This window comes from Erigeron canadensis, chromosome 6, assembly GCF_010389155.1.
Source record: "Erigeron canadensis isolate Cc75 chromosome 6, C_canadensis_v1, whole genome shotgun sequence".
Taxonomy (NCBI): Eukaryota; Viridiplantae; Streptophyta; class Magnoliopsida; order Asterales; family Asteraceae; genus Erigeron; species Erigeron canadensis.
In genome coordinates this window covers 4576763-4602007 of record NC_057766.1, presented here as the reverse complement: position 1 = coordinate 4602007, position 25245 = coordinate 4576763, and the positions used below count along the sequence as shown (strand labels likewise).

General features: G+C 31.2%; 1 protein-coding gene and 1 long non-coding RNA gene across 2 annotated transcripts; both read right to left on the bottom strand.

Moving 5' to 3' along the window:
* Positions 1-2755: 2755 nt before the first annotated feature.
* On the bottom strand, positions 2756-3481 carry LOC122602560. Its single transcript, XR_006324319.1, has 2 exons — positions 3284-3481; positions 2756-3154 (listed from the first exon to the last, which is right to left on the bottom strand). It is a non-coding gene; the product is annotated as an uncharacterized LOC122602560 (long non-coding RNA).
* A 10602-nt stretch (positions 3482-14083) lies between these two features.
* LOC122603347 (protein ASPARTIC PROTEASE IN GUARD CELL 1-like) lies at positions 14084-15678 on the bottom strand. The gene has a single exon (XM_043776021.1). It carries the CDS (start codon positions 15651-15653, stop codon positions 14199-14201), a length of 1455 nt encoding a protein of 484 aa, XP_043631956.1. The 5' UTR covers positions 15654-15678; the 3' UTR covers positions 14084-14198.
* Positions 15679-25245: the final 9567 nt, after the last annotated feature.

Here is a 25245-nt window from a genome sequence, read left to right as displayed (position 1 = left end):
GAGGGTATCCCCCTAAAACCCTAACTTATCCCCTAAGGTAAGTTAGTCCTATAAATAGAGGTATCCCCTCACGAATAGGCATAAGTTCTTTCTACGAAATACTAAGTCATTCACCCGAACACCAAAGGTGGTCGTCTCTTCTACGAAGCCGACTCCACCGCCCACACAAACGCACCCGATCTTGTGGCGTTAAGATTCATCAAGCTTTACACCGATAGGGAATCTCCAACGAATCGGTTAAAAACCCTCACCTTGTTGGATCGGAGGACCGTACGGTTCTTTGATTCATCAAATTGGCGCCATCCGTGAGACCGTACATTATATGTTCCCGTCTCTACCGCCGGGTTAGATCTTCAACAATTAACGTCCATGAAATCCAACGATGTCGATTAAGATAAAACCTAGTGTATATGTCACCGGTGAAGCCTCGTCCTGGACGAAATCTTGTGTAGGTTATCACAGACGATTCTTTGCGACCCAAAGATCAACAAGGCATGTGCTGTGATAGTTATCATGAACAAATTAACCTCCGATCTTGTGGCGTTAAGTTTCACAAAGCTTTACACCGATAGGGAATCGCCAACGAATCGGTAAACCTTGGCGACAGAAGGATCAATAAGAACACGTCTTGTGCTAATTTTCACATACGGAGTCTCGGCAACAAGGCGGACCTTGTGCATATATTGGGATAGTCTTGCAAAGGAAAAACAACCAGCTTCCGCGAATTTGAAGACGTTCATGATCTTCGAAGGTAAGCTTTTATTTGTTTATTTTTAGTAGTCTAATGCGATCTTCTGCAGATAGAATCTCCCATCAGACTGGGAGGCTTAATGATGTACCCCTCCGGAGCTCTATCTCCGGAGGTAAATCTGCCAGAATTACGGAGCTCGTCTTCGTCAGAAACGGAGCTCATCCGTCAGAACGGAGGTCTGCCAAATATGGAGGAAATCTCTTATTATCTTCCTCCTAAAACAAATGTATGTTTCCTTATCTTTGATTATTATAATATATCTATAATATGGCATGTAAATCCCAAAAACATATCATACCATATCTTGTACCCACATAACACAATGGTATCCCTCTAAAACCCTAACTTATCGCCCAAGGTAAGTTAGTCCTATAAATAGAGGTATCCCCTCACGAATAGGCATAAGTTCTTTCTACGAGATACTGAGCCATTTACCCAAGCACCAAAGGTGGTCGTCTCTTCTACGGAGCCGACTCCACTGCCCACACAAACACACCCGCTCTTGTGGCGTTAAGCTTCACCAAGCTTTACACCGATAGGGAATCGCTAACGAATCGGTTAAAAACCCTCAACTTGTTGGATCGGAGGACCGTACGGTTCTTTGATTCATCACTTTACAATTAAAATCCCACATAATCCTAAACTATAACATACCAAGGTTTGAAAATAAAATTATATTTTTAAAAAAAATATATATTTAAAAATGTGAATATATAAGAAAACGATGGTATAATAATAATAAAATGTGTTATTACTTTTTTAAATATTTATTAATGTCAATTGACTTATTAGAGGCAAAATTAAATTTAAGTGGTTGAATTACCTTGACACTATCCTTGCTGAGGGTTATGTGGATACCAATTCGGTACATGGGATTAAACGGTTCCTATCAATTTACTGTTTTAATTGACTTAGCTGAATCGGCATGTACGGTTAATGATAGAAGACCTTGTCACTTAGAGACCATTCTATCCTTGAGATGAACATGTTTTATCAATAAATTGTTTTCGTATTTTCTTACAGATAGGTTATTAGGTTTTCTTCAAATATGAGTTAGCTTAGAACGTCTAAAAGCTCAGTAAGGTTGGATTATATGAACTAAGCATAAATATGAGCATCTGTATGAGATGAATAATAGAATTCTTCATTTTCTTTATATTCTTGTCTTCTTTATTATTATTATGTTTCTTTAGTTTTACAACACTATTTTTTTTTCTATACACCAACCTTTACAATTAAAATCCCACATAATCCTAAACTATAAAATACCAAGGTTTGAAAATAAAATTTCATATTTGAATATAAATATATTTAAAAATATGAATGTATAAGAAACCAATGGAATAATAATAATAATAATAATAATAATAATAATAATAATAATAATAATAATAATAATTGTTATTACTATTTTAAATATTTTAAAAATGTCAATTGACTTAGCTGAGTCGGCATGTACGGTTAATGATAGAAGACTTTGTCACTTAAAGATCATTCTATCCTTGAGATGAACAAGTTTTATCAATAATTTGTTAGTTGTATTTTCTGATAGATAGGTTATTAGGTTTTCTTTAAATATGAGTTAACTTAGAAGGTCTAAAAGCTCAAAAAGATTGGATTATGTGAACTAAGCATTACATTCGCTAATAAAGTTACTCTAATAAGAAATGGGATTATTACTAAAATCGCAAGTAGTTATTCTTAGGACAATACTTTAATTTAATAAATTGTTTTCTCAACTTAAGAAAAGGGAAAGGATAAAAAGACAAAATCGGTTAGGATGGACGTAGACATTATATTTCACACGGACTGTATCCTTAGTTGTACCCGTGATACGATTTATTTGCCACGTGTGTGACATGCAAAATGTTAAACAAGTCGACCAAACACCCACTCCCGTCAAATCTACAAAGAAAAAGATGCTTAACAGTTACAGTACTATATAATTTGATTAATTTCCGTGTAATACTCATACTTACTACTACTTTATCATTTCCTATTTAATTTCAAACAATAATAGGGCCAGCATCAAAAATATATACATATCGTATAAATTTCATAACAAACTATGTACAATTATAATAGATTTATCAAATTAGATGATAGGTATATGATATTTTATTTGAAAACTAATAACAACACATAAAAAAGCATATCATTATTAGAATTACAAGTATTATAAGGCTGACTCTCGGAATAGGCAAGTAATTAGACCCAAGCATGGAGTCCAAAAAAATGAAAATTTGAGCTTTAGGTCTTATGCTTAGGCTAAAAAAAATTGCTATTGTCATGGCTACTTGCACCGTATGTTCGGATGTTCCGTGTGACATTTAAGATTGGGTTGTCGGAAAAAAATGATAGGAGTAGAGTAGCCCAAATATGTATTATGCTATTTCCCATTTCCTGCAAACATACGTACACAATTTTTATATATCTTACCAAAATAAATATAAAAAAACAAAAAAAAAAAGAGCAATGGGTGAGAGAAGGAAAAAAGAGAAATAAAAAGAAGCATAGGGGAACTATAGCAACATGTAGAGATCGCTGAAAGTGGATATCGTCTGTACGGGGTGGTGTTCCAGACGACCCACCGACGAAATTTGTGTGATTCGTTCCTCTATCCGTCTTATTCCGTTTAGTCTGATAGAGCCTCATCTTTTCTTTGGAGACGTAAACTATATTTTCTATAATGATATGATATTTTAAAAATGAATAATTGAAAAAAACAAGTTTCCCCACACTCGACAATTAATGGGACGCCACCACACAACTACACCATATACCCGTGCCGCCTATACATGTTTACGAGTAGGACCTACTGTAGTCACGCTCCCTGGCCCTCTTTCCCATCAATTTTACTTCATAAATTTCCACCCACCCCCCTTATCCCCTTTTCATATCAGAATGGGATTCCCTCAAATTCCTCCGTTAAGAGGATCTTGACCCTTGGATGAAAAATCAATGACCAAGATTAAATAATTATCATTGAATCTTGGCTCTTGATTTTCATTTAAGGGTCAAGATTCTCCCAACTTGACTAGTCAAGTTGAGAGAACTTAAGGCAATCTTCCTCCTTTCACATTATAGCTTGATATCCACCATTTGTACTCCTTTCTTTTGAGAATTCTCTAACCCGTATCGTTAATATTGTACGTCTTCCTTTCAGGCGAGACCTAGCAAGGGACAAACCCGATTCCTGACTATATTTTCGTAGAGGCATATGATTTTGAAAATTACGAGGGAAAATACTCGTGCGTTGCGCGGTGAGATGGTGAGGTGATAGGTCATAGAATGTGATAAAATGATATATGGAAGAGAGATATAAAATGAGTGGTTGATATTTGAGAATATAGAGGAAAAATGAGTGGTTGGGTTTTAAGGGTATTATAAGTATATTAAGTGATGATACTCAAACTAATAGATAAAAGAGAGGGGTAATTGGGGTATATCAAGTACTTTTTTGAGAGAATAAAAAAGTAAATGATTTATAAAGTAGTAGAGATAGAAATATACCCCCTCCGTCCCATTAGAAGTATCAAGTTTGAAATATTCAAAGTATTAATCTTTAATCTTTGACCTTAAATATATGTTTTTTTGTTATATGAAACTTAATGAAAGTTATATCATTGAAAACTTTTTTAAAATACAATCAATTCATATAATTTTCATCAAGTATGCAAAAGTTTGACTTTGAAAAATCAAAACATGACACCTTTAATGAGACGGATAGAGATAATATTATTATAAACTGGAAAGGGCTAATAAACCAAATTGTTATTAAAAAACTTCAAAAAATCATAAGTTAGTTAACAACTAATATATATAATATATATTTATAATACTATGCTTTTGTTAAATATAGAGAATATATAGTTTTCTTATTATAACGTTAGTTATTACTCCCTCCGTCCCATTTTAAATGTTATATTTTGATTGATCAAGTCTTTTTCCTTCGACTTTGACCTTAAATATCTTTCTTGATGTTATATATTAGTTGATAAAAGTTATATCAATGAAAAGTACGTTCAAAACTCAATCAATTCATGTATGTTATATCAAGTGTTATATAACACAAAGAAAGATATTCACGGTCAAAGTTGAAAGAAAAATACTCAAAAATTCAAACTATGACACTTAATATAAGACGGAGGGAGTATTTATTAAAATTGAGTTTATATGTTTGAATTCGTAAAGAGTTAGGAACATTTTTGTTTCTGTTTGGTCGGGACATTTAAATATTCAGGGCCGCCACTGCTTCCTTTTTCATATAAAAATGATATTTAACATCACGTACTTTTTTAAATCTATCATATTTGCTTATTAGTTATTTGTGTATTTTGCTTTAGAAAGAATAAAAAAACCTTTCCTGACCCTTGCATAAGCAAGTATGATATATTTATCATCTCACACAATATGGTAAAAGTAATTATTTTTACTAGCAGTAAATAATTACTTTTATGATGTTTTAATAACTAAGAGCAAAAAATATAATTTGTTCCAGATTAATTGTAACACCCCAACAAGGCGGAATCATAAGGGTTACACAAATAGCACAGCCCGACATGAAAATTATGTAGAGTGAATCTAAATGCATCAAAAGGATCAAGTAATCCATACGAACCATTCAATAATACAAGTATCCGGATCACACATAAGCATAACCCCTTATCGGGAAATGAATCACAGATCCAAGAAGTCCAAGTCCAAGTCTAGCATAATCAAGCAAACAATCATCCGATACGACTTTGAGCTAACATGTTCACCTGAAAAGTGTACTAAAACGAGTCAACATAAAGTTGGTGAGTTCGTAGGGACAAGTAAAAGGAAACAAGTGTCGGGATAATAACCGTTAACGATATACTAGGATTAGAATATCTAATCACGTTCCAAGGAAACCCTAAAAGGTTTCACGTTATCACAAATCAATACAAGTCAACGTTTACGTTCAATCATAGTTATAATGGCACGACTTACGTACATAATAAATAACGCGCGATAAACCGGCACGACTTACATGATAAACAATGCGTAAAATACGTTTCAGGCACGACTTACATATATCTCAAATGCCTAAAATACGTTCCAGCACGACTTACATATATTTCAAATGCGTAAAATATGTTCCAGGCACGACTTACATATATTTCAAATGCGTAAAATACGTTCTAGGCACGACTTACATATATTTCAAATGCGTAAAAATCGTGGACTTATCGTTATGCCATCAATCATGGACTTATTCGTTATCACAATCACAAATCTATAATACGTTATGGGGGAAAATATTATCATGCAAGATCCTATGTCACGTTCCATATCGAAACATTTTCTATCACCCAAAAATACAATGCACATACACTTCATACGATTCTACTTTCAAGGAATCATTTATGCTTATATATAGGGTCACCCGCAGCCTTCCCACCACATCTACTAATTGAAAGTATATCCGTCTTCCATGTATGTACAACTATCCAAACCACAACGTGTATTCATAAACGAGAGCATAATTAACTGAGCAACAAGTTAATACGTCAACCAAACAATCAATCAAGCGATTAAGCAACAATCAAACAAACACGTACACTTTTCAGCCCGAATCTCAATTGAGTAAGGAGAGTTTACGAAACTCACCTCGATTGGCAAAAGAGAAGTTTATAATCAAATAATATCGTCCAATGGTTGTCACACGTGTCCACCTATCAATACATACACATTTTATATTACAAGCCTTTACTTGGCATTTTAAAATGACTTATGATCTTAGATATGGGCCCAATCTGGAAAACCCAAGAAGAAATGGAATTGGAAAAATTTATATATACTTAGATATATATATCAGTGCAATGCTTCTATACGACATTACCTAGTTAGGGTTTTCCCCACGACACAACATCTCTGCACATGACTCAAACAGAGGCCAAGAGGATCCCCACAAGGCTGAACATCGAAGCATGAAGAAAGAAAGAAACTAGCAGCAAAACTGGAAAAAGAAGGATTCCCACCACCGTACGGTACGGTGGTGGCCGGCGTAATTTACGGCAGAAGAAAATTAGAAGGCATAAGATACAGTATGGAGCAACGTAGGGTACGGTGGTGGTATTTGCGAAATCCATGTGTGCGAATCCATGTGTGCGAAATCCACCAGAATCCGTTCTTGAGGCTTTTAACAAAATCACACATATATATGATAAGAATAGGAGATAAACAATAAGAATTCCTTTATCATTAGTCGAATGATTACAATAACGAATCCGTTTACAATACATCTTAATGATTACGGATTACAATCAAAAAGACGACTCTTGATAATGAATTACATGGTGGACACGGGGCATAGATCTCTACCCCGATCCGTGAATGGATTTCTAACTAGTCTAAAACCCTTAAACTGAAACAATACATATATATATTGACACATAATATGAATGGGCTTGGGCTTAAGGTCGTATGCTACATGTCACGTATATTTCAATAATGTCTTATAGGCATTGTAGTATAGACATTATAGCATAGACAATGTAGTATAAATAACATCTCATAGAGATTAATGTAGTATAGACATCATCTCATACACAACCTCTCATACACAATGTAGTATAGATAATGTCTCATATACAATGTCTCATACAGCAGCCTCTTGTCCTGAATTGCATTGAATCAGACAATAATAGGTGCACAGAAATTGCACCAACAAAACTCAAGAATGTGGCGTAGACAGAGGAGAATCGGCGTAAGGTGAAAATCGAAGATGCAGGAGGGCGTAACCTAAGCACCTAATGGCCTAATTTACGCTAGACAGAGAGCAAGAACGATCTGGGTATTAGGAAAAGGAAGAACACACAATTGACTTTGAAAGTCAACTTTGACTTTCAACTTCAAAACCTTAATTCGAGCAAATTCGACCGATTGATGATAGATTGAAGCTGTTTTGGTGTCATGAGGGTCGAGAGGGACATATACAACACAAACTCTCAACCAATTCGATCCATACATCTTTAATTTCGGGAAAAAAAATCATTTTTTGACCTAATTTTATTATATAGAAACCCAAATTTCGGTTTGAAACGAAATTAACCCGAATTTTGACCACAAGATGCTTAGTTTAGATTACAAACATGATTTCAAGTTTAACCCACTCAATAATTTAACACGTAACATTGAACAAGCGAAAAAACTCGTTTTTGACCCATTTGGTTCAATAAAAACCCTAATTCGGGTTTTGACTTGCAATTTTACCCAATATAACCTTGATTTACTAAATGACATGATAATAAACATGAAATAAAGATGTAGGAACATTTTGCTTACCAAAATCTTCCACTAGAAGCTCAAACCCGAAATTGACCCATTTATGATGAATTCTTGCACCAAGGAACCCGAATTTGTGATATGATACTTAGAAGATGTTAATGATGTTAATTCTTGTATAAAATTTAGTTCAAAAACATTTAACGATGAGGATTTAATGAGAGAGAGAGAGAGGGGGGGGGGTTTGCAAGAAATTGTAAATCTTGCATTTGCTTGAGAGGGAGAAAGAGAGATAAGAGTGAAAGTTGGGGTGAAATGAATGAATGGATGAGATGGAAGACTTAGATAGGGTGGGTCAATAGTGTTGGTTCATGGGTCATGGGTCGACCCATGGATCACCCGAATACATCTCTAGTTTAATTTAACGTCACAAAATCGATTAAATATGACTACCAACTCTCATCTAGTATCTTTCACGTCAAAAAATCGTCAAACAAAGCATTAAATCGTTTTTAATAAGTCAAACGAGTCAAAAATTACAAATGTTACATTAATGACCCGTGTAGAAGAATTGTAGACATGTTTATGATGATTTAACAATACTCGTATCTATAAACTTTTTAAGTGGCATATGTAACTAATAAATAATAATAATTGTTTGTGTATAAAACATGCGATTAGCTTTTAGAGACTCTGGTTAGGTGGGAAAGTTAAAGAATACGGAGACTTTCCATTCGTTATATTTAATGGGCCAATCCTCTAGTTCGAGTAAAACTCTACGGGTCCTATTGTAAGAATGTACACATCGAATATCGATGGGAGGTAGATTGCCTATTTGTCACTTTAGTTTTGGGATTGTAAAATGATACGGAGAAAAACGTTAAATAGGCCGGGTTATAGTAATTGATAAACCAGTCTAAATCAATTGTTGAAACATATATATGAAGGATTAAATTCAATATTAAGAGAGAGAACGAATAGAAGAATAAGATTTTTAAGCTTAATCAGTCTCATAAATTGTTATTACAACTTTATAGATCGATGAGATCAACGTTTATGATAGAGAACTTTAAATGGTCAAAATATTTACGTACTATCAATTATTAAGATTGTCAAGTCATGAAGAAGGAAAAGATTGCAAAATATATCAAGTAGTACGATGGAAAGTGAGTCCAATATGTCCATTTCTTGATTAGATCACGGCGCATGTTCTCCATTTCGAAAAGAAAAATGATAATAGTACCATCATTTTTTATTAATCTACCACAAAATACAAGATTTCCAGCATACAGTACAAGTTGTTGTTGCGTATGTGTGGTAGATTAACTACTTGTGGTGGTACATTTATCACTTTCCTTTCGAAAACGGGGCACTATTTTTTTTTTTACAAGCCATGTGATCATAGTCAATTCCCTCGCTCAGAAATTTACCAATATGTCCAAGGGTCGTTAATATTGTGATGTAAATTGTTCTTGATATTATTGATATAATGAAAGGCTTTATATAGCCAATATACAACTTGTTCATCAATTAAAGACAACTAATTATTAGGAAACTATAATCTACTAAATATATAAAAGATATTAATCTACTAAATATAATATATACTTAATATGCCCCCGCAATCTTGGACTTGAACTTGAAACATTGAGCGTTGACTACCGGGTTTATTTTGAGGTAGCGAAGAAGCCGAGTGAGGTACTAAAAATTTGATGGAAAAAATAAAAATAAAACAGGTTGCTCGTTGGAGCAAAAAGAAAAAAAACTAATAGGTTGCTCGATGGAGCAAAAAGAGAAAAAAAAAAGTACGAATTGAAACCGGCCTCTACGATATGGGCTTATGAATGAAATTGCTCGTTGGAGCTTTTGATTAATGAAACCAACCACTACGGTATGGGCTGATAAAAAAAATTAACCGGCCACTACGGTATGGGCATAAGAAAAAAAAATAAGTTAAACCGGCTACTACGGTATGGGCAAAGAGGGAAAAAAAAAGGTTGCTACACATTATTGGAAGGCAGTAAAACCGGTCATTACGGTATGGGCTGATGAATGAAATTGCTCGTTAGAGCTTTTGATTAATGAAACCGACCACTACGGTATGGGCTGAGAAAAAAAATTAACCGGCCACTACGGTATGAGCATAAGAAAAAGAAATTAAACCGACCACTACGGTATCGGCAATGGATGAAGTTGCTCGTTGAAGCAATATGAACTGAAACCCGGCTACTACGGTATGGTCATAGAGAAAAAAAAAATTGAAACCGATCATTACGGTATGAGCTTAAATCGAATTGAAGAATGCGAAAGGATGATGATGAATGGGGTTTATGTAAACAAATAGATTGAACGGTGGGCTAGCTTGAATACATAAATTGTCATGGTGGCTACAAAAGAGATGTTGCCGATTGCTTTTTACTATGAATAATTTCAACGAAAACAGAAACGGATGGACTTTAATAATCTTTTATTATACTAAAACACAGTTGCTCTAATAATTTATTGACCAATCACATCTCTCGATTTCTTAATGTTGACTTTTGTTTTCAATTTTGACTTTAATTTACACTTTTTTGTTTTCCATCACGAATTTACACTTTTTAATTTACACTTTTTTGTTTTCCATCACGAATTTACACTTTTTACCCAATAATTTTAATACAATAAATAAATAATAATAGCTAATATATATCCAATAATATGTTCAATCATATATATATATACACACATAACTAATTAAAAATACATTAAACTTAATGTAAATATATTAACATCTTAATAATAATTGTACTATTTTAATTCTATTTTATTTTAATATATACTAAAATAAAGTAAAACTATTATTTGATTTTTTTACATAATTTTATTTAATTAATAAAAAACAAATAACTAAAATAATTATTATTACAATGTTAATAATATTGGTTTCTATCTACAAAGCCCAGTTTTCACACACGAACAATTGTACATTACAGTATCTTGAGTTAACTAGAGAAGGGCTTTAAAGTGTTAAATTGTGACAAAGATGAGAAGACCAAAAAACACTACAACAAATTTCATCTATAAAGAATTCTTTCAAATGCTGAAGGAGGGTATATGTTTCCAATGTTCTTTTATTACATTAGTTTTCCTTATATTAGCTTAACATTCTTGACATTTGAATTAAACATTTAGTATCTACTTATATCTTCAACATTGAACTTATAAGCTTTAATGAGTTATATGTATTAATATCTAATATTAATAATGTCGTAAGTCTCGTGTCCAGTGTTGGACACGGGTCTAAAATCTAGTTTATTTAGACTATAATCCACGACTTGATGTATGGATCGAAAAAGACGGAAGATAAAATTCAAGTTTTAGGGATATGCCGATGGTTTTTTTTTTTTTTAAGAACAATTTGCTCGCTGGAGCGGATTTGAAAGACTTTATATAGCCAATGTACAACTTGTTCATCAAGTAAAGACAACTAATTATTAGAAAACTATAATCTACTAAATATATAAAAGATATTAATCTACTAAATATAATATATACTTAATAGTTAAATCAGATGATTAAAAGATATTTAAGGTAACATATACACTATAATAAAATTTATGACTATAAACAACAATTTCAAGTAGAATACTAGCTATAAAGTGTACGCAACTTAGTGACTTACAATACAAATAATAGTGTTGTATATGATAAAGACTTGTTAAACCCAGTCACATTTGATATAATTTTTTAATTTTCGACATCTTGTTGATTTTTTTTTTAATAAATATATCAATTGTTGCTGTTCAAAAAATATGTCCCTAGAAGATAGAAATGCATGTTTTACTTCACAATACATATGTATGTCTCGAGAACATATTGATTGATGATTTAGACAACGATTACAATGCATAGAGTACACAGAGTTACAATTGCTATGCAAAGTAACATTAACTCGTTAAATTTTTTGTGTATCATATACAATTATGTGCCTTACCTAGCTAGCCCGGCTCTTATACCTTCTAATTCATCGGTCTAAAAAAAACTTCGTCTACGCCTTAATCCCTTTATTTATTAGGCGCATTTGACTTGAATGAGGGCGCCGAGGGATTTGTCCTATAATAATTTTTGGGATTATGTACGGTTGTTATTATATTAAGATACGAGCCAAATGATTTCCATTGCGCTCCATGTGATAGAAATGAAATCTGTCCTGTTTTTAACCATATAGAGTTTAACACTTTGACCTATATAACATCGACTAGAAAGAGACGATTTTATCTTTTTGAAATGAAATTTCTTCTATTTTTAATATCAATCACAAGTTTTAGTTCTATGATTATTATAATATCAAAAACCAAAAAGAAAAATAATATATAAATTAGCTAGGACAAATGTTTAAGTACTTTCTAAAGGAGTGTAAGTTGCGCATCTTAAGGAGAAAATGATGATGATACATAAAAGATTGAAAGTCAAATATATTATGGTACTTTAACTACTTTTGCAACTCATAAATTACAAGAGAGTTTTTGTTTTGCTCAATCTATATATTCTGTGTCACATGTTAAAAACTTAACCAGACATTATATCGGTGCTTAACTAATACTCTTTGATATTGATCATATTAATATAATATTACCATGCAAAACCACTTCTTTCAGGAACCTAAAACTCTTGTTTATAAGTCGTCTTTAAATGAGCAGATGAGATATAATAATTATTTTATCTTCTTTTATTCCATTAATATTTGAAGAGAAAAATAGCCACATCATCTTAAGGCAATATCTATTTCTGAATTATTAATCACATATATTCTGTACAATATATACAATACAATATGTTGAACAATATATTATATATAGACAAGCTATAATCATTAAGTTCGTAATTAATTTGACTCATATTTTATTTTATTCCTTGCATATAACTTTGAGTTGTTAAATTAGTTATAGCACTATGCATTTGTCAATACATGTATGTATATGCATTATCGTGTTTATTATTGTGAATATTTTAATAAATTTCACATCATGGTTAGTCCGTTAATACACACATACAACTATCGTGTATTGTATTTATATTTATGAAGGTTTATAATTATATACACATCACATAGATCAAAAAAATCTATTTGAGTTGTTGAGAATTTTAAAGTTCATTAAATGAAAATTTTAATTCATTAAATGAAATGTTTGGCCTCATCTTCCCAACATTATTTTCCACGACTAATAATGGGGAAAAAATGTATAATTGGTTTGTCACATTAATTAGCATTTGTAGTTTTGTACCACTCGATCAAAATTCACATGTTATCTTTATTACTTTATAAAATAAAAACCTATTTTTATTTTTAATAGTTCTATTTTTGAAATATTAAAAATAGACTTGGACATTTTATATTTTTAATGAATTAATTTATACTTCAATCCTTATCTTCTAAAATATTTTCACTATCACCTTTACATCAACCCACAATCCTACACCATTTGACACCGCCACCACCACCAATAATACCATCACCGACAACACAAAACCGTCATCCCCGTTAACGCAGCCGCATTACGCGGGTACCATGCTCGTTACTCTTACAAATTCGGACTTGCAAGTGGGAAAGCTAATCACCAAAACTTGAATAAAAAATTCTTTTCTTAGAAATGGAAATTAATAAAATAAAGGTTTTGCTAAAAAAGCCAAGTGAATTTTCGTTAAGATGCATTAATTAGTTTTACACTTACCATAAAAATCAAAGGCCGACATTTAATATAAAACTGTACAATCTTTTTATACACGTTAAGTGAAACCCTAATCTTTTTATACACGTTAAATGAAACCCTAAGAGCTTCATTTAGCATTTTCTTAAAAATAACAATAACAAATAAAATCAAATAAAATACGATCTCAATTACAATTCAGTTTGTGTGATCCTAATTATCATTATTATTTTTTACACAAGGCCTATTTTATCTCAACTTTTCCTTGAAAATATATCTGGTCATTTATGTTAATCAATAAAGCGAAAAAACATACATGATGTTACAATTAAAAAGCATTAAACTATAATTAATAGATTTTAAATGATACAAATAAATATACAACCAGACATTTCCATCAAAATCCAATAATAACGTTTTATCTATTATGGTACTGGATCATTAAAGTTACACATATTATCATAATTAAATGATTTTTTTTTTCTTATCTAGTAAATTAAAACTCTCTAACAATTATTAGGTGAAAAAGTAACGACTTGTTTGGTCAAATCGTAACCGACACGTGTCCCTTGCTGCTGGACATTACCGATTATCGACAGTGACGAATCCGTCGGTGCAAACGCCAAACAAAACTTCCCACGTGAATCCACCGGAATCAAATAATTCGAAGGTTTTAAGGCCAAAGATTTCCCTCCAGCGAACGTAAAACCCACCGTCGGCACCGCCACTCGAGTCAGTTGCGAAAAGTCGTAACATGTGTCGAATAGCGAAAACCCGTCGGTGGGTTTTAAGTTCCTCGCTTGCCGAGTGAAAGCGTCTTTTAATGCAGCATACGCTTGACTCTGCAAGCGAGTAACTGCCGTGCCGGAGTCGACAATCGCTCCGCCTCGGCCGGAATCATCTACGGCAAATATCGACGGCGGGATGGATAACGCTCGTCCACCAACCGTTATCCCCGTCATTCCGACATACAAATACGTCTTCACCCGCGGGTTCCGTAACAACGGAGCTGTCACGGAATTCGCTGGTGCCGCGGAATTAAATTCCAAAGTGGACGCTGTTTTCGAGTCTCGGTCCACGAGACAGTACGAAAACGACGTCGCCTTGATCTGTGAAGGCAACGACAACGGCCCACCACCGAGGGCTAATAGCCCTCCAGCCCCAACAAACAATCCTTCATTATCATGGCCACAACCCATAGCGACCCGAGGAACCGACCCGGATTTTCCAAACGACACTGTTTCAGTTACAAAATCACCTACTGTAAACGACCCGTCACCATAGGAAACCTGGTACAAACAAACATTGCTACGACAAGCAGTGACTTCTAAAGCAGAACATTGTTGGGACCCACAAGGTAAGGCGTTGTAAGAAGTCGAAGCGGACGGATTAAAAACCGGGTCGGTTTGTTGATAACAATCATTACATGGTTGACACTGGAGCCAATTTATATCGCTTCCAGTGTCAATAACCATGTAATATTGTTGGGGTGGTGTCCCCAACCCAACTCTAGCAAAATACTCCCCACTACCTTGGGAAATTCCCGAGGTAACTGGGGAGGATAAATCTTGAGCCCGAAATATGGAATCAGTCGTTACTTCAGTCGTTGTAACGACTGGTTTCATTTCGGACTTGTTAGTACCAGAAAGTACAAAGTTGAGTTTGTTGACAAGTGAGTCGACTCGGTGCGTGTCACGCGCGAGCCGGGTACGAGTTAACGACTCGTAATCGTTGTGTTTGTGGTGGTGGAGAGAGGATCTAGGATGGAGCGTAAAAGACAACAGGCCTGTTTTGATGTCTGTTTGTGATTCATGTGTTTGCAATGATGATGGCGTAATGGTCGGGTCAAGGATGTCGAGGGTTTTTTGTACGGCGGAAGTAACGTCGAGAGTGGCGGTGGATGCCGCCGTGGTGGTTAGGAAAAGGGTGATAAGGGAGAGAAAAAGATAAAGAGAAGCCATGTTTAGGTGTGAGTTAAGTGAGGCAAACAAGATGAGATTTTATGCAGAAAAAGAGGAAAGGTGACGTCATGGTCTACTGGTATGGACAAAATCTTGTGTACTCCTAGAAAAACGTATAATTGTTTAATGGAGGTAATTTTTGTTGAATATTTACTACTTTTTATTGTCTTTATGCTAATATAATATATATTAATAAATGTAACACTTAAGTTTATGGAGTATGGTGGTTGGTGGTGAAAAAAGTTATATATGTTGTAATTTTTTCCAAAATAACTTTTCAACATTTTCTATTGGTGAACATTAAAGAATTCTACTTACTACAAGATTAGAATGTTTCAAAATGACACCCAATTTTGTACGAAAATTTCATCATGAGTTGAAGCCTTAATGAGAGTTTGACTCAAAGTTGATTACTCGTACATATCTTTGTGTTTAAGCTTTCAGTAGAGTGTAACAAACTACATATCTTTTGTTCTCATGAAAGGGGTTAGAAGTTAAGGTGTTAAAAACTACTTCCAATGTAGCTTTGTGACTAACGTTTTGTTTTTTTAAAAGAAATTATAAGTTTAAAATCGTTGAAGATAAACATTTTAAGACTAACGTCAAAAATAGTCATGAAAATACCCTGATTAGATTTGTTAAAATTATTGTAATAGAGTCATCTATGTGATATATTTGAAAGTTGTTCATTGAGATTTCTTAACATTTTAGATCGTATACATGGAACTATAGAGGGTTATTTCTCATTAAATATATAGCCAACATCATTTGTATTAAAAAAAGACATATATACTGTATTTAAAAAAAGATCATTTGTATTATATAAAGTGGGATGAGAATAAACTTTATGATACAGAAGGGTAGTACAGTCGGTTGGCTTCCCGATGACATTTTTTCCAAGCTTAGTAATTAAATATTAGTAAAAATGACCAAAACATTGAATTGATAGGCCTAATTTAGTAATAAAAGTACTGTATTAAGATAACTAAAAGATAAATATTTATATGCCAGCTGTTATAAAATGATCAAAATCAAAAGCCAGATATTTTAATGATGGGATGCTATTGCAAACAGAGCATTTGCAATTTCTCAAAGGTTATTCGAAGCTAAAGTTATTATCTATTTTATTGTTCATAGTAACGCAGAAGGTATTATAAACTAGATTATACATACAGGAACACCATAAATAAAAATAATTATTAATTATTTATTACGAGCATTATCTTATCAAATGATAAATCGAATCTTAATCTTAATATATACTAAAAGGCAACTGATCTAACCTCAATTGACCAATCACAACTCTTAATTTCTTAAAATTAATTAAATCAACACATGCTTAAAGTAATTTATATTTTTTTGTTTTTCATTACCAATTTATACTTTTAACCAAATTTAAAAATGATTAATACTTTATTATAATGTCTATCTAATAATAAAAGTTAGTGAGATTACATATTTATATCAATATTTTATTTTATACTAAAAACTATTAACAAATTAATTGTAATATTATTGTTATTAATTGTAATATTGCTATATTTTCTATTAAAATATAGCTGTTATTTTTTTATCGTATGTCTGAGATGAAACTCATGATTGGTAGTAAAAAACCTATTATCTCGCTGAGACATAATTTTATCTCAATTAATAATCATGGCTCACGAAAATTAAATTATTTTTTTACAAAACATCAATGAGAACTCGGTCAATTATGCAATCAAGGTGATATTGTTTCTCTGAAAGAATTTGATATGATTTATCATTCAGTATTTATATTTAAATATCTCAATTTCCTTTTTAAATATATTTTTATATTTAATGTATAAGTATTTTTTTGTTTCATATATTAATTCTTATATTAATAATCTTATAAAACCCGTATATATGACACTGGTCTAAAATCTAGTTATATATCAGACCAAATAAATGTAATAAAAGAAATTCAGATTTAACACTTTATGAAAGTTGATTGTATCATTTTACCCAAAAATTTTACAATAAGGTTTAAACGGATTCTTAATGATATTATACTCTTATTATGTATGTAAAATCGGAAAGAAACATAAAATAGATTTTAGAAAAGAAAATTAAGGAAGGAGGTATAAAAGTGAACAGAGAAAATATAAAGCAAATATCAAAATATGTATGCGAAATTGATAAAATAAATATGTAACTTGACATTGATATTTTACAAAGGTAGATTAAAATAAGAAAATATGTATCTTACAAAATAATCGGTTAGTAAATTACTATATGTAATTATCAATATAATATGTTTTATATTATATAAAAGTAAATTATATCTCATTGTACAAAGATAGCTAAACACAAATAAATAAGTTACAAAGGTCGACACTTATATTATCAATGTCTATAATTAGTTTTAATATTTACTAAATGTCTAGCGTAGTTTCCAAAAAATAAACAAATATTAAGTTAAATCAAGTGGTTTGTGCATAATATTAGAAGTTAGAGGTCATGAGTTCTAAGCTTCTCTTTGGCTTTTTTATTTGCTATTTAAAATTGATAAAAACAAATGTCCATGTATGAACGCCACGTAAGAAAATGATAACGTGGCGAATCAAGCGTCACATATGTTGGGATTTTATTAACCAAACTGATGTTTATACCATGAATAAACATAGTTCATTAATCAAGGGTTATGTTTTAAAACCTTTTATAAGTGTAGGGTTTAAATCGTAAATAATCAAAGAAGCGTTTAATTATTTAAATACAAATTAATTTATCTAAAACATAATTAATGAACATGTAACTAACATAGTTAATTACTAATAGCGGAAGCAAGTAATAAAACAATTAATACAATTTAATTCCCTAGCCAAGATCTATCGCGCATGCATATAGTAACTAAACAAATAAATAAATAGAAGAACTACTAACCTCTTAGACGACCTCCCGGAGACGTTATTCTTAAGAAAAAATAACGTAAGCTACTTTCCACGAAAAAGGACCCGAAATTCCTCCCCTCAAAAGACTCGTACACGTGAACGGATCTTCGGCACTTAATTAAGTGCCAGCTATAACTTAACGTTATACAAAAGCCCACCGGAAAAATAACTAGAATGTGGTACTCTCCACCCTTGATGGTGTCGAACTCCACACGAAAAGAAGGAGAGAAAAGAGAGGGTTTTTGGTGCAAGGATTCAAAAAGGAATAAGGGTTCTTTGTACAAGCATAGAAAACCCTTAGGTTTCCTTCTTTGAATCAATGTGAGATAAGGAAACAAGTTTCCTTCTCTCTCCTTCTCCCTTGCATGGTCAACTCATGGTGCTTGATGTCCGATCCCGCTTTCGACCCGACTCGCATTTCCGACCCGCGAATCATTTCCGAATCTATTTTTGGAAACTTTTAGTTAAATTCATTTCCAATGAATTCCTTGTTATTTATGAATTTCAATTAAATCCTCCTCGTTCTATGTGTGTGATCCTAATGGTTCATAAATATGCGACCGTATAAGCACATTGAAATATTCTCATAATTACAACATCATAAGCATTAGAAATTATAGATTTAAATATATTTGAGAAAAAAATTAAAATTGCCATAAAATGACACATAAGCAAAATTCCTAGTTGGCACAAAAAGATAAGTGTCACATAGGAAAAAAAAAAACTATCATCTCTTAGTTATATAGAGAAATACATCTTTTAATGTATATGAAGTGAGCTCAACTAGCAAATATGTACATTCTTTAATTTTTCATAAGTATATTGAGTAATTTTTTACAGTGGCAAGTCTGTGAATTTTTCATGAATCACTTTTATAATCTAAATCTTAGTAATCCAAAGTACGTACACTATATCACCATCTTTTATGATGAGATGTATAATTTATCGTTGTTTATATTATACCCTGTCGCCAATGATGACTAGTTCAACTGGTTAAAGACATCACAAGTTTTACCCAAGGTCTTGAATTCGATCCTTAGGGATGACAAGTCTTGGGGTTTTTCCCCCGTATACTTGTAACGACCCATGATCAACATCTCGTTGTCTAGGGTACGTGCAAGGCTTCACCATTATACGGTGAGGTTTCTTTGATGTCGCATACCGATTGAATGTTCGAAAAAAATATATTATACCGTGTTGTTATAACAAGTTACATTTCAATACATTGAATATTTAATATGGAATTTTTTATAAAAACACAACTACATAAACAAATTGTATCCAATGTGAAGTTTATTTAATTGATGATAGATGTTATTGACTCTACTTGGGTTCAATATCTAGTATACGGTAATGTAGAATTATTTGAAATAGTTTAAAAATAGATCAGCCGTAAACATAAACAAATCTATTGTGGCGATATCTATATTTTCTAATTTATGACATCATCTTTTAAAATTTAAATTTTAGTCCTTTCATTAGAAAGTTCTTAAAACTATCAAGCCTAATATACGATAACATTTTTTAATGATGTAATAAAGGTTAAATCTTTTCTTTATATTATAATAACATTGATAATAGACATGTATTTACAAATTTTGTTTAAAATATTTGAGTTGAACTCGAATTAATTAGCTAGTTGTATGTAAAGTAGAATAGGAGAACAAAAAGGATCAAAGCAGACACACTTCATACGTGATTGAGATATAAAAGTATATCACAAAAACGCATACACAAAGACAAATAAACACATATAGTTGCACCAACGATTCTGGTTTCCATATATATATTTGTTGATACGTAAATAAAGGGTGAAAAGTAGTCAAGAAATGACTATTATTAGGTAAAGGAATAATTATAAAAGTGTTTAAATTATATTCAACAATATATCACATAACTTTTTGTTAAAAGGAAAAGACAAATATATATAATTAAATTTTCTTTAACACAAGTATTCATTCCTTTTGCTTTTCCATCAACTTATTTGTTCTCTTTTAATGTTTTAGAATATATCTGTCTATAACTCTTATAAAACAATAGTTAACCAAACATTTTAAAGCCCCTCTTGTAATCTAAAATTAATTTAAAAAATTGCCACATAAGATTTTATCCTATGTGTCAACTCCATATTTTTCTTTAAATAAACTATATATTTAGAAAACAAATGAACGTATATATGTTAAAATAAATAAATAAATATATATATTGTAAGAATCTAAGCTCTTCTCATTAGATAAAATGATATATTCTCTTTAGTTTAAAAAATCACGTTTATACCTAATGATATTTCATTATCTTTTTTATTCAACATTTATATGAGGTTTCTTTCGTTTTTTTCTATGGTGATTATATGAAAGTTTGCTCAGGCCGTTGGTTAGTTGAAACTCTCATCGCATTAATCATTAGTGGCAATATTTAGAGTTTATAAGTTTTTTTATCACCACTAAATTATATTCATCTTATATGAGTTTAGAGCTTTGTATAATATCATAACTTTCTGAAAGAGTTATGTTAATTCTTTCGTTCATATCACTATGAAAATTATGTACAATTTTTTGTTTAATTCTTTTATTTTTTTTTGAATTTTATGATAATGGTTAATATAATCTCTTTTTTCTTTTGTTTTTTAACAATACATTTTTTTTCATTGTGATGATGAGAAAAATATTGTGATGGTAGACGAAGAGTTAGTTCAAAACAAGTGTATATAACAATTAGTTTAATGATTGGATAATGAATACGTTATTGCTAATTTAATTAAGTGAAACTAAATAGATTGTTCGTCCATATGTTTTTTACGATCATTATTGATTCATTCCATTAACTCATTTGTTCATATATCAAGCGTTTCATTAAATGTTTTTTTAAGCAAGTTTAACTCAAATCTCACTTTATTGAGCACCTTTTTGAAGCAGCTGCACATCGTGTGGGTAAAAAAATCCTAGTATATATATATATACAAGGTTTTTTACCCACGCGATGCGTGACTGTTGAATTGATTTTTAATATATAGTTTGAACGTGTTGTTTATTTTTGTAGCTACGTGAATAGAAATAAAAAAAATAATAATAAAAAAATTGAGCCTTACTTTTACAATTTACAATGTAAAGGAATAGAACAATCAACTAAATAAAAAAAATTATAAAGAAAAAATTTCACATCAATTACTCGCAAAAATGAGTGTATCCATTTTTTTTAAAGTGATGCTTCAAAAAATATATATATTCATCAAATATCTCCATCTTTTATGTCTATTTATTGTTAATATCCATTATTTATGTTAAAATCGACATCTTCATCCCTTAAAAAAGAACTGCGTATAAGAAAAAAGAAAGGAAGATGATATAAATAAACCCACCAATTTCAAGAACACAACTTTATATAAACACATTGAACCTCCAACTATATGTCAATGCTCCGAAAAACATCCAAGAAGCATGGTTTTTGATGTCTATATTTTATATATACAACCAATTCATACCAATATAGTAAACTATTTTGCATGAAAAATATATAAAATATAAAAACCTGATTACATACAATTTGAATAATTAAGAAAGCAATATAAAAACTTATATATTTGTGTAAACATAGATATGTGAGCAAAAATATAAAATATTTAATCTTAATATCATAGATGCATCTTCCGTGTTCATCTAAAAAATTCTTCGATGTTTATATATCTTAGTTATTATTAAAAGGCCATTTACCATGATTTACTTTACTAAAGTTCACGCAATATAAACTCAAGATATGCCAATATAATTATTAATCATAGTGAATAGATTTGAATATCTTACCAACATTTAAAATTTGTTAAATATATTATATTATATTATATTATATTATATTATATATATATGTGTCAAAAATATGTATGGAGATGACACATAGGATAAAATCCTATGTGACAATGTGTGAATAATTCTTTTAGTTGAAGAGGCTCTAAAATCGCTCAGTTAACTACTGTTTTAATATTTATATAGATATATATATATATATAATATATATATTAATATATATAATCATTTAACCTCCTATTATCTTTTTTCAAAAAGTTTTAAATAATTCAAAAATACCTCTCAACATTATTAACTGTTTTTAAACATCTAAAATTAAAGTTTTAATAATGCCCCTCTGCTAACAATGCCTTATTCAAATCGTAACACATTTTTGATACCCATTACAAGTACTTCTCCCACACATACATGTAGCTGTCACCATCATCACCAGTTAATTACTAGTATCGTTTTTTAAATATACTGACAAAACTCACAGATATTATGCTAATGTGTATATATACAGAGAGAGAGGGGGGGGGGGGGGGTAGAGATATAGAGAGATTAAGGAGAGAAGATCTGTTTTTTTTAATATTATTTTTAGCTTCTTTTTTTTCTTCATTTTTTCACCTTTTTTATTTTTTCTTTAATTAACTTTATCCATAAAAAAAAAATTTTAATAAAATTATTTTTTTTTAACCCGAGTTAATGAGTTATACATGTAAGGGTACGGTACGGGCTTCACCCTTAAGGATATTTATAAGGGGTAGCTGGTGAGAGTGATAGGTCATAGAGGGTGATAGGTCATAGGGGTGATTGGTGATGGGGTGATATATGGATCCGCCATAGACTGAGAGGCTTCGCCTATAGCTTACGGGCTACGCCCTTTACAAAAAAACATTTTTAAATTTTTTTAAAAATTTTTATATGGAATTAATTAAAGAGAGAATGAAAAAAGTGAAAAAAAGAAAAAAGTTAAAAAAAACAAGCTAAAAAAAATCAAAAACAAACCTTCTCTCCCTTCTCCCATTAAGGTATCTTCTCATTTGATCTCTATTCTATATATATAATGATAGAAAGGTTTGATAAACACAAGAAATGATTCATAAAAACATACAAAATGCTTTGAGTTTTTTTTCATAACAAATAAAAGGGTGAGTATTCCCTCAAATTACCCGATTTAAGTAGTTAAGTTAGGAAATTAAAATCAAAGGTCAAAATTAAAAGATTAACTTTAAATCTTACCTTTAATTTTCATACAGGGTTGAAAGTTTTTTAATTTGACCCCTGAAGTTAATTTCAACTTGAGAGGATTTTCACCCCAAATAAAAAGGTTTTAAGCCATTACTCTCTCCGTCCCACTAGAAATGTCATGTTTTGAATTTTCAAACTCTAACATTTGTAACTTTTACCAAAAAACATTTTATTTGTATTAGATAATATTTTATAAAATTTATATGAATTGATTGTGTATTATACGTGTTTTTTAAAGGTATAATTTTTATCAAGTTTTATATAACACAACAAATTATATTTAAAGTCAAAATTTAAAAATAAAGACTTTGAATATTCAAGGTAATACACTTCTAGTGAGACGGAGAGTATATTAATATGCACTTCATTAAATAATGAAATTGGATTTTTGAAAAGACATCATGCAATAATGGCTTATTATGTCTATAACTAGTGTACATATTCACCATGTTGGAACGTGTATGTCCATTTGAAAGACATCACTTTTAATTTGGATAATTCATTTATCATGAGCTTCATGTCTCCAAAGTTTGATGAACAACAAGACGATGTTTAACAAAACGAGGTTCATTACGAAATTAGTTAATCATTGACCATGACTTGTAGGCTTGTAGCTACAAGTTTCATCCACCAGATCTTGTGGTTACTTGAATGCTGATTGCGGTGGGTGTGACTACACATCGATTGACAATAGGCCACCATGTCTTCTTTGGAAATAACCTCATATTTGGGTCTTCAAAGTGTTAGACTGTTATCTACCATGGTCTATTGTGATAAAGTCAATGCCATCTACATGACCTCTAGCTAACAACGGACGAAACAAATACATATTGATATTCATTTTGTTCATGACCAAATTGTTTTAGGTAATTATGAGTTCTACTACATGTCCAATTGTCATTTCTCAATCCCAATATGCTGATCATATGCCAATATCTATATCACATTGCTTTCGAATTTCGATGAAATTGTTGAGGTTTGGATTTAGTTTGAATGGTCATACTTCTCCTTCCAATAAAGCAGACCACACTAGTATATGCTGAAGCTATATTCATAAGGAAAGGACTTGCGCCATATGATGTCATGTCATCAAGTGAATAGCCCCTCAAAATTGGGGGAGTGAGGCTACTTGCAAAGAGTAGGAAACTCATGTCATGTGTTACACTTTAATGATTTTTTTTTTCAACCCCATATATTTTTTTTTAAAATAAAAATCCATCCTTCCTATATATAAATTATATAATAACTAAATAAAATACATAATACAAAAGTTGCCGCTACCTAGTGCATAATTATGCAAAAATAATACATATTAAATAACAAATTAAACATAATACAAAATTTGATTAACAAATACAAATAACTACCAAAATCTTACCAACTTAAACATAATACAATAGTTAAAGGTGGTGAATTGAAATTTAATTTATATGAGTTTTCTCTCCTTCCAAATATGTATATATAACAATAGTTTAGGGGGCAAAGTAAATGTCATCGGAGTGTAACCAACTATGACTCAATGGTTTTGTAATGTAGTGACTTTTTAAAATGGTTATTTGATGTAAGTACCTTCCATTTTTGTTCTTTTAATGTATCGGGTGACTGGTTGTACCATTAGCCCGTAATAAAATTAAAGGATTAAGGCAC